Source organism: Poeciliopsis prolifica, unplaced genomic scaffold (assembly GCF_027474105.1).
Source record: "Poeciliopsis prolifica strain line A6 unplaced genomic scaffold, Auburn_PproV2 SCAFFOLD006, whole genome shotgun sequence".
Lineage (NCBI taxonomy): Eukaryota > Metazoa > Chordata > Actinopteri > Cyprinodontiformes > Poeciliidae > Poeciliopsis > Poeciliopsis prolifica.
Genome location: NW_026562381.1, coordinates 9,148,997 through 9,160,589, shown reverse-complemented (window position 1 = coordinate 9,160,589; position 11,593 = coordinate 9,148,997). Strand labels below are relative to the sequence as shown.

Below are 11,593 nucleotides of genomic sequence, written 5' to 3'. Positions count from 1 at the left end.
TTACATCTTTCCTGAAACTGCAGAGCCACCGTGTGGAGTTTTGCAGATCGGACTGAAAAAACTTCACAATCACCTCCTGAAAATCTCCAGATGGAGGAGCTGTAATCTCATCTTGACTCTAACACTGACATGGACTCTTTCAGGGGAATTTCTACAAATTATTTAGGAGTTTTGACTGAGTTATGAATAAAATAAAGCAGCAACATTTCTCCACTGTACAACTATGAAAAAATATTCAACTAAAACTCATCACTGACATTCTCACCCTTTAAAAAAATATCTTGGTCAATGATACTGTGCATCAAATATCAGTGAAATGTGATGAGAAAAAGTGACAGTTCAAGGTTACGATTAATGATCCATTTATAAAGACATTTTGAGCAGCGAGCACTTTTCAACTGTATCTTTTAGTTTATTCATTGGAAATAAAAAAAAAGAAAAAACAACTTTTACTGAATATTTGTAAAAATTGAATGTTTCACAGTGTTGATTACAGCCACTTTGAGTAAAGAAGTACATGGGAACAAATGCACACATTCAGAACAGCAACACAACAGCACAATCCAACAGTTTTAAGGTTTCTCTGGCACTTATCTACTTGGCTTTTTAAAGAGGGAGACAATGTATTTTCTGAAAGAAAAAAAAAACGTTAACAATAACCATACTTTATTTTACACAATTTACACAGCACGTTTTATGGGTGACTTGGCCTCACGATCAGCTACATTCAGATGAAGAAAACAGTGTTACATAATAACGCAAAGAAAGTTGTTCAGTATGAAGTCTTTTTTGAGGTGAGTATTTAGCTCTTTACATCTGTTTGTCCCAAGTGAGACCATAAAAAGTGCAAATAACAGCTTTAGAAATAAACAAGTGCTTCACGTTTTCTCTCAGAGGAGGTTGACACTTTCAGTCGTTGTCAGGGAACAACACACATCACATGATGACACAAAGCTTTAACATTGTACTATGTGGATGCCTTCTTACTCATTTAAGCTTCATAAAGTGGCAACTGCCTTAAACTAAAGATCTTTACTGTTGCCTGTGATTTGCTCCTAACTGCTGCCATATTAAGTTGGTTAAATTACAATAAGCATTAAGGTTTCATTTGTCTGACTTAATAAATAGTATTTAGTAGGATGTTGGCTCTTCCATTGCAGGTATGACAGGTAGAAATCTTCTGGTAAAACCTCCCACCAGGCTAAGAAGTGTGTTTATGTGCATTTTTGTTTCCTATTCTTCCAATAGTGGATTTGTAAGGTCAGATACTAATGTTGGACGAGAAGGCATATTAAAAGAGAGGAAGAAGTCTGCAGCCCTATGTTCTAAATTTTATGCACCTGTAAATATGGAAGAAATTGGAGCACCTGGATTTAATCACTTCCATGGGTGATCCAACAAATTTGGCAAAATAGTGTATTTTCTACGAATTTTAATACAATTATTGTGACAGTGTGATCTATTCATGACATGCTGTGCATATCTTCTGAAAACTGCTTTGATCAACCTTTGACAAAAATAGCATAATAAAAATGAAACTAACAACAAAAAGAGGAAGTGTGTAAAAAGAGAATTATTCAAACCTGGTAGGCAACAGTGTTTGAGCAAAAAGTAGCGGTATTGTTGCAAATTCAGACAAAAATGCAAACTACAGTCTTATTTCAATTCAGCAGGACTAATTACTGGACTGTAAACGGGTTAAAGACACAGAAAACTTTGGTTAAAGTTGTGCTGTAAGGTTGCCCTGAAGTCCAAAACAATTGAACACCCTCCCCCAAAAAAGACTGATATTTAATGTAACTATTTCTTTTCAAAGTGACTTCGAAATTTATGCTTGTCTTAATTGCAGTGTTTTCTAAAAACAAATTTCAAGAATGAAATTTTTGTTTAGTTGCTTTAAATTTAAATGTTTTTAGTAATCTTGAATTTATTGTGTTTTATACCTAGCACTTACTGTGTAACTTAGAAGCACTCCAATGAATTAAAAGAAAATCTCCTTTAAAACTGCCAAAAGTCAATTTTTTTTTTTTTTGCCAAAGCGATCATGGAAAAACATTTGCAAAAAAACATTTGCTTGCAAAATTGTGAATAAGGATCCCAACTATAAAGTACGGTGGTGGCTGCAGCATCATGTTTTGTGTGTGGTGTGCTGCAGAAGGGACTGGAGGCTTTTAAAAAAATAAATACGTAGATTCAACTACATGTAACTACCTCCAAAATATAACAAGGTAACTTTAAAGTTTGGTTGTGACTTGGAACTAATGTCTAGTGTTGACCCACATATTTTTGTTTAAATTAAATGAAGATTGAATCAAAGTCAACGCGCAGCAGAGCGAACAAGCGAATGTTTCGATGTCAGAGGCACTCCTGTTAAAAATTTCAGGTAAAGGTGCTTTCACTACATACAGATGCAAACAGATTAAATGCTACTTTTAGCTTTGAATATTATGAAGGTGCAGCTTGTGTAGATATAGGGAAATTCTAACACAACTATGCTATAAATTTAACACAAAATATTCTCTGAAACTAACTTAGCCCAAAACATAACTCACTGACAGTGAAATAAACTCAAGTTATATTTAAAGTAGCAAAAAGGAAGACTCAAATTCTTTTAAAATTGAAAACTAGCAAAAGTCAAATTTTGACTCAAAAAATGCAAGTATAAAACAACCAAAAAGGTTATAAAATTATTTAAAGCAAGGGCTGGAATTGTATTCTGTATAACACGCTTTCTCTGGAATGTTTTTAGATAAAGGTTGGTGTTTCTGGATATGTTGTTGTACAGCTACATATTAAGGTTCATCACTTTTTGTATAGCTTCAGTCCGACTGGCCGTTCTGGCAGCCTTTCAGAAACAGCTCATCCTGCGACAGATGTCCGTCGAAGCCGTCCATGTAGAGGCTGCTGGTGCTGCTGCCGCTGCTCCCCAGGAACGTCCCCACCGCCCGGCCCTGGCGGGCGTGGCCAACAGCGTCGCTGAATACTTTGTTGATCTGCTCCTCTGAGGGCATCCACCAGTCTGGGTTTGAGGCACAGTGCATCCGGATAAACTCTGAAAGGTAAATCAAAGTTATTCTCTTTACTGGAAAATCAAAGCACAGTTAATATTTGAGTCAGGATTTGAAAGTGAGATGGCTAAAATTCATATCTGGTGGAGGAAGATAAGAACAAAATGACCAAAAACACAAAAGTCCAACGTAAAAATGTTTGTTTTATTGTAGTTGAGTTACAAAAATATATAGTAGTTTGACTAAGTTTTTGTTTTTCAACTTCTGATTGCTTGGCATTTTTATGTCTCACTCTGAAAGCTTGATGTTAAAAAGAAATCTGAGAAGTACCACAGTTTAATAATCATAAAAGATTATATTACCATGGTACTGTGTAATCCTAAAATTACTGTCATTTGTTGTAATTTACAAAAAAGGATTTAAATGATGTGAAAAGCATTAAATACTCTCAACTGACAAGAAATACTTTTAAAAAGGAAATGCCACAATTAAAAAGTGTTTTTAAATATGTTGGCAATAATGTTGAATTAAAACAATTGCTCTTAGGCGTTGTTGGGTAGATTCTGAAGCTTTTTTATACATCTTTCATTTGAGAACGTATACGTGTCCCGAAAACAAACTGCCTAATGCACAATTTCTTGTTGTCTCTGCAGCTGGGAGCACAATAATCAGGTGCAGAGAGTGTGGATTGCTTATTTTATCTTCAAGTCATGCATAAAAGACACCAAAGTATTTACAAATATTTACTGCAAGATTCTTACTCTTATTTCAAAGATGGTATATTTATAAGAAATCAAGATCACTATAATCACTGGCAAGTAAAAGTTTGAAAACTCTGACATATTAGTCCTTAACATAAAAGTAGTCTCTTAAAGCTTAATGGTGAACCATTGAATGAAACATTGGTGTAAAAGCAGATAAACCTGTTGGATTAACAGTCTTAAAATCACAACAAAGTTGTCACACTTCAGTTCTTTAAATATGATGGTGAGTGTATAGTTTCCTAAATCAGAGGAGCCCGAGGCGACGCACCTCTGAGGCAGCTGACTTTGACCGGGTTGAGTGGGCGTCTCTCCAGGCCCGGGTCTCCTGAGTGCACCGAGCGCTTCCTCTTACCCAAACCGCAGGAGAACTTGAGCTCATCCGTGGTGAAGACGTAGCGGATCAGGTATCGCAGGAGCCGTCGGCCATCTTTCTTGGAGGAGTTGACGGCTTCGTCCCACTGCTTGTTGGTGATGAAGAGCGGGTAGTTCTCCAGCAGCTGTTTACTCCCCTGTAGGGAAGAGGAGCTAAACTTAGGAGTCTGGGTGAAACAAAGAAAAAACATTTGTATGCATGGTCCAATGATTAAACGACAAACCTCAAAGACGGTTTGTTCTTCCTCCTGCAGAGATACATCTTTTAATTCCATATTGTCACACTGCTTGAAGAAGGATATGACGTCATATTTTTCTCTTTATCACGTTGATAATCCTCTATAAAGCAAAACACAAGCCTGTCTCTCACCTCGGTGAGCTGCTCCTCTGGCATTTGCTGGGCCAGCTGGTTGTGAAATTCAAGAACAGCCTTGAAGTAGTCCAGAGTATTTTGGCAGGGAACTGCGGGGAAAAAGTGAACTATGTTAAAGTGAACGGTAGTAGAAAAAAACCCTGAAGCAAAAAGAACTGATTTTGTAAACCTATAACCATATCCTTAGATTACTGTCTTTACCTCTCTTCTAAATCGGGGAAAGAGCGTTTAACATCTTTATTTTATTCTTAACTTACTCACAATTGCAACATATTATTATTTAAAGCAATTTAGCAAAAATATATTTTATGTGAGAATATGTAAACATTTTGCTTGTTGCTACAATTTCTGTTTGCGGAGGTGAATTTTAATTTATTATCTAAAAACACATTTCTTTCAAGTAACAGAAACTCATTTGCAGAATCATAACATGGACATCACAGAACATATCTGTCTTAGAAATATTTGGGGGAATTTCATTAGACGCACATTATCAGAATCAAATTATATCCTTCTGCCTGCAATGAATTCATAAGACACTTCTCTTTTTAAATTGAATTACTCAATGAAATTAACTTTATGATGACATTTCTGCCCGTCGTGTAAAGTTCAATTCTGTATCAAGATCTATAATCCGATTCACATGTGACTTTTCCAAAGGTTTACTAGAAGAATGGGTAGTGACTTTGATATCAATGGAAATTGTAGCACATGTAATACTGTTTCACTCCAAATGTAATTTTCAATTATGGTTACTTTAGAAGCTTGTTGTTTTTCTTCACCGCTAACATATAAATGTGACCGTCTGCCTGGACCCTCAGGCCCAATCTGGTCCCACAAAGGTCATTCATACTTGAACATACTTCTACTTACTATTGCTTTAAATGTGAGAGCTTACAGCTCTCTAATATTTAATTGAATATTTCAAACCAAGTTTTATTTTCATGCTTTGTCTTTAATGAAAATGCATAAACGGACAGATAGAAAGAAGAAAAGTAAAAGATTCTCATTAATGATCCATAGACACAATCAGCTCCAACTTATTTATAAAATTCTAAATGATTAAAAGCAAATAGAATACCTATGATACCAGATATTCTGAAAAACATCCAGCTCATTCATTTGGAAATAATGTTTAATTCTTGCTCTAACCATACTCTTAACAAAATCAGTATCTCATCCATTATTAGTCTTACATTTTCTGTTCAAAGAAATTTCCAACTTTGCCTGATCAAGACAGAATTTCAACGATTGTGCTATTTCCTGCTCTCTTTTGTCATTTAAAATCCAAAAATAAAAAAACTGCTCTGTGAACCTTTCTCCAAATTAATCCAAAATGTTACAAAGAAAGCAAAAGCAAACGAGAGCAAGCAAAACGCAAACAAACAGTGAAAGAAATGGGAAAAACAGGATTTAACAACAGACTGAGGTTGTGGTCTTGGATTACTGCACCTGGAATGTTCTCCAGTTTGTTACGCAGCTCCTCGTTCTCCTGCTGCAGACACAGCACCTCCTGCTCCAGCTCCAGGCAGCGGGGGCAGCAGCTCTCCTCCTCCTCTTCCTCCTCTGGCAGCGTGGACGACGGGTGTCCGTACGACTCTGACGGAGCCGGGGACCCCCATCCCCCCACGTCTGAACTGCGCTCGGCGGGAGCACACTGCTCCCCTTCGAGACCTGCAGCCAGGTGCTGCTGAGGCCCAGAGAGCAGGTAGCTCTGCAGGGAGTCCGTGAAGATGCGGAGGACTGCAGAGGTTTGGTGCTGGTTGGAATGGCTTTGCTGGGCCTCGTCCTCGGGGTCGGTGGTGGAGGAGCTCTCTGGGGGTTTCAGCTTCCCCTGAGAGGAGCAGTGGAGACCCTGAGTGTCCCCTCGCCCGTCTTCCAGCTTGATGTTAGAGCTGAGGGAGGAAGACAGAGGCTCCAGGAGACGGCCATTGTTGAGAAGGTTGAGGACTCGGCTGCATTGCTGGGCGAAGGCATCTAGGATGAGACGGTTCTCTGTGGCACAGGAGGAGGACGGGAAGTCAGAGAAGAACTGGTGTTTGTTTTTTTGGTCAGTTCTTATCTGCGTATCTGAAGGATCAAATTATAAATTTAATCTCTACAGGTGCAAAACATGTGACTTCTGGATGGAGTTCAACATTTTCGGTACAACTGGCTTTGCAGGTCAATAATTGAGTTAGAACACAGCAGAGCCGTAAAAAATAAAGTTATGCAGACGCTTAAAGGAGAGTTAGATAACAGCAGTCCAGGCTTTGGACGTGTCACACTACATTTTTTAATCTGTTATTTTAAAATAGAAAGAGTATTGTATGTACTCTTTCTATTAGGATTAGAAATCTTAGGCCAAAAGGCCTTTGGAGGAGCTGCAGTGTTCCACAACTCAGGTGGGAGAATCTGGATAGAACTATAATTAGTTTTGAGCTCAACAAATCTGGCCTTAGAAAAGAACAGAAAGAGAAGAAGCCATTAGGAGTTCAGTTCACAGTTTGGAAAATGAGTGCTCTGTTAACATAAAAAAGAAAATAAAATCTAAATTTCTGGCTATGTTTAAATCACTATGTGTGGAGGAAAAGACTGCGCATCAGTCCTAAGCACAACATCCACAGTAAAATATAATGATGGTGGTATAATGCTGAGGGAATGATTTTCTTTAGCAGGGAAAGGGAAGGTCAACAGAGTTTATGGTAAGATGAATAGAGCTGAATAGAGGCTGGTCCTGACAGAAGTCATTTCGAAAGCTGAAAAACCAGCTTCAAACTGTGGTAGAGGTTTGCCTTCCCACAAAACAGCAACCACAGGCATAATAACACTATATTATGTTATAATAACAAAATACATACTTCAGATCAAAGCACAATCAGCTGTCAGAATGTCTCAAAGTTCAGCTCTAAATCCGAAAGAGAATCAGTAGCAAGGCCTGAAAACTGCTGTTCAGAGATTTCCCCCATCCACTCTGACGTACAAAGGCTCACAAATAACGGAGTAAAATGTCCCTTCCTTTTAACTATATGCACTATGTTGTATTGATTTATGACATAAAACTCCAATCAAGTAATTTGACGTTTGAGTCTATAACATAACCTTGAGTGTGAATTGTTTTGCAGAGCAGAAATTTAGATGAACTATAAGCATTTTTCTTTCCTTACAATTCATTGTGCTGATGTTCTTAGGCTGCAAGTACTCATTTGAAAACTTAATAATTACTCAAGCTGGGAATTATTTGATCTTCAAATAAAGGCAACAGAAAGAGAAAACCTGCTCACATACTAAATAAGATGCTACCTACTTTCTCTTCTGGTTTTGAGCTAAAGTGCTCCACAAAAAGCCTTGTGAGAGCTGCTTTGTTCATAGAAATGTCAGCTTTATTATGGTGATTTATTCAGATGTCAATAAACTCTGAGGTCGCCGTATCTGCTGTGACCAAGACAATCAGCACATAGTTATAGTCCAGATTCAGGCCTCAGTGCGCATATTTCCCCCGGTAGTCTGGACACGTCTCGGCGAAACGATCCCACACACCTCCACGTAATGATTATGAGTCTACTGTAGCTGCAAACAAAACACACAAATAGATCCGATGAGTACTGGATGGCCGCTGCGGCGACGGTGCCACTCGCTCAGACGTGTCTATCAGCCTGGCGCAGATGTGTCGCATTTATTAATATGCGTGCTGTCTCTGTTTACCCGTGGAGATGTGTCTGATATCATTCACCCTCACCCCTGCTCCCACCTCCCCCTCCTCTCCCGGTCTGTGGCACTGGGAGCTGAGAGCCTCATAAAATTTCATTAAAAACAACACGGTCGGCAGAAGCAAATTTATGAGGCCCATTTGTTTTAATCACAACTCTTTGGGAAAGGCTTTTCCATGCAATTTGGGTTATTGTGTGTTGAACTGATTGCAGGTTCCAGGGTCTCTGCTGCTGCACTTCACAGAAAAAGGGACGCCCAGTTTCTCAGGAAGGAGAAAGACAATAACATGTCTCATTTGTGCAGATAAAACCACTTTGATGTACCATTATCACCTGAGGAGTGTGCATCCTGCATGGTGTGTGTAGATTCAATTTGGCATGAAAAGTGCTTGTCGAAACATATGCAAACAACAGAACCGGGTTAAACTGATCTTTCGACATGCTATCACACATTTGCAATAAAACGATTTAATATGCAGCCGTTTATGTCTGAAAACTTGACTGTGAAGCTGCAAAAAAAAAAAAAAAATGCAACAGCACGAAGAGCCTCTGCTGCCTGTAGAGATAACCAGATTAAAATCTGATTAAAGGATGCTGTGTCTAATATTTAATTTTGAAACTGCCAGGATAAGGTTCATCGCTTTCATCTAAATGTTGGGTCCCACGGACCAGCCCTCCACATGGGGAACACATTTCTTGCCTGTATGCAGCCTGCTAATGAACAGCAGCTGAGGGGGAAACAAAAAAAAAAAAAAATGAGCAGGGAACAATGTGTTTCAACAGGATGACGGCGAGGACTCGTAATGGTGCACAGAGAAAAGGGGAGAGATGCAAAGAGTGTAATTTTGTGCACATGAAGAGGAGATTCGATCACGATTGCTCCCATTACACAAGTAAATCAATCACTGCTGTCAGGAGGAACAAAGGAAGAAATGGAAAATATGAGGATTAGGAGATGCTGTTTTTTTTCTCTCAGCTTATTGACTCTGCTTACAGTTTAGGAGTGTACATCTAGGAAGTAAGTACAAAACATACACAGTGAGTCAACCCCTCAAGGCTGCACTGTGGGGCAGTTAGTTGCCTTGTCGCAAGCAGGTCCTGGGTTCAAATCCCAGCCTGGGGTCTTTCTGTTTGTTCTCCTACAAACAGAGAACAACATGCATCCAAATGTTATATTAATAATCATCCTCCCAGAGTCTGAAGACATGTTAAGTGCGTAAAGGGACGGTATTATTTACTTTCTAGCCATACAATGCCATTTTATAGCATAATCAAGTAAATATGTTATCTTTTGTTGCTAGATAAATGCTGCATACATCAAACATAATTGAAAAGAAATTTGACCTATGTGTTTCATGTACCTTCATTTTATGTCTTCATTAGAACCACTTTGTGAATTTATGTCACTTCACCATACTCCTGGATTTAAAAAAGTACCAGGATTTTACTGTTTAGGTGAATGAATTTGGATTGTTACAAAATTGTAGAATTATAGGGCTATTTTATGTGTTGGTGAAAAAGAAAAGAAACAAAACAAGTATGGGTTCTATAAGTATTTCAATACCGAAACTAAAAGATCATGAGATTGTTTAAGAAAGGAATGTTTTTCTTTGGTGTGATCTACATGTTGGGTTTCCACATGACAACATGCTTCTGGCAGCCGCAGCTCTCGATTGGTGTGAGATGCTCTTTCACACATCCAAACACACTTCACTAATGAAGACCACTTTGCCAAAAAGCTTATTATTAGATTACTTAATAGAAACATTAAGAACTAATTCAATATATATACATTTAATGCTAACTGAAATGCATAACTATCAAGAGAAATTGATTGGACATATTTAAATAACATTTTGGAGAAAACTGAGAATCCAATGTTTTTCCCATATGGTGTTGAAAAACACAATATCAGTTGTAAAGCATATGTAAACACTGCTAAATAACTCAGTCTATGGCAGTCTATCAGTCGATTCAAACTGTGTTTCAAAGTGGTTCAGAATCTAAAAGTACACTAAAAAGGCTCTTTCTTGTTTTCACACTCAGATTTATAAGCCTAGAATGTAGTTTAAACCAACCTCTGTTGAGAGAGCAACTATTCAACTTTAAATGTAGTCCTGGTTTCTTATAAAAAAAAAACATTTAGTCCAATGCTAAATTACAATGCTAAAAACATTTAGTCCAAATGTCCATTTGATGGGAGTTCACTCCCATCAAATGGACATAAATAAGCAATAAGAAAATAACAGGAAAACTGTCAGATGTTTGTTTTCCTCATGGTGTCCCCCTTTCATATTGCCCTGGGCTGAAAGCCATATCATCATAACAAAACCCTCCACTGGCTTCTGGTTTTTATGTGCCTCTCCAAAATTACTACCATCTGGCCGCCGATTTTGCCACCTTCTGGAGATGCCTTTTGGTAGAGCATAAGACATAAACACTTGAATATGGTTGATATAAAGGGAATATTTCACGCTCCCATAAGAATATTTAGTTTAAGGAAGACACGAAGACTGGTGGAGTATAATTATTTAAATAAAAGACACTATATAAGAGGGAGCGGAACTAACTGAGCTCACTCTGGACAAGTTTCACACCCACCTGTGCTGATTCCGTAGGTGCAGTCCGGGGAGAACCGGGGCTCCGAACCGCTGCCGGAGCGCCGCTGGGAGCCGAGGGATGCCGTGGCCGCTGAGGTGGATGTCGGGACCCTGCTGCTGGGCCTGGCCTCACATGGGAGACGGTGGTGCTGCTGCTGAGGCAGCGGGTGATGCTGCTGGCTGCTGCTGATAGCGACGCTGCTTTGGTGGAGGTGCTGCAGGCGCTGCTGATGCTGCTGCTGCTGCTGCTGGAAAGGATGAGGCTGCTCGGGATGGAAAGTGAAGGGATGCCCGTCGCCAAACACAGGCGGCTCCAAAGCAGCGGACCGGTCAAAGCGCGACTTCCCCGCGGAGCGCTTGCTCTGGAAGGGCTTCAGGGTGCTGTACGGACCCCGCAGCTGTCGGCACATCTTCGGGGCGCAGGGCCCTTCATCCGCGGGCTGCATCTCTCCCTCCATACCGGCCGGGTGTCAAGCTGCTCTTTGTGGCGTGCTGGCCTGACAGACAGCTGATGAGTGAGCGATCCGACCGTCACTGTCTGGCTCGGTTTCCCTCCACACACGCACACATGCACGGCGCGAAGCTGGCTTACTGACAAGTGGCCGCTCCAATCCCCAGTCGGGAGCGCAGGCTGAGACTCCTCCAGAGGGAAATACAGGCGGGACTTCTGTGGAGCCAACATCCCCACCGAGAGCAGCGGGGCGCTAGAGCAGCTGGAGTTGCGACATGAAATTATACTGAAAAAATAAATAAATAAAAATCCTACCAAAAAAAAAAAAAAAAAAAG

The 11,593-nt window shown here is 39.6% G+C and overlaps 1 protein-coding gene across 2 annotated transcripts; it reads right to left on the bottom strand.

Moving 5' to 3' along the window:
* Nucleotides 1–425: 425 nt before the first annotated feature.
* On the bottom strand, nucleotides 426–11,344 carry LOC129360253 (BEN domain-containing protein 4). Of its 2 annotated transcripts, none has more exons than XM_055030354.1 (6): nucleotides 10,808–11,344; nucleotides 5,970–6,512; nucleotides 4,515–4,606; nucleotides 4,369–4,431; nucleotides 4,041–4,281; nucleotides 426–3,052 (listed from the first exon to the last, which is right to left on the bottom strand). In XM_055030354.1, the coding sequence occupies exons 1-6, from the start codon at nucleotides 11,262–11,264 to the stop codon at nucleotides 2,820–2,822; spliced, it is 1,629 nt and encodes a 542-aa protein (XP_054886329.1). In that variant the 5' UTR covers nucleotides 11,265–11,344; the 3' UTR covers nucleotides 426–2,819. The 2 variants fall into 2 exon arrangements, with proteins under 2 accessions (XP_054886329.1, XP_054886330.1); XM_055030355.1 differs by having other exon boundaries at nucleotides 4,369–4,428.
* Between the last annotated feature and the right edge of the window lie 249 nt (nucleotides 11,345–11,593).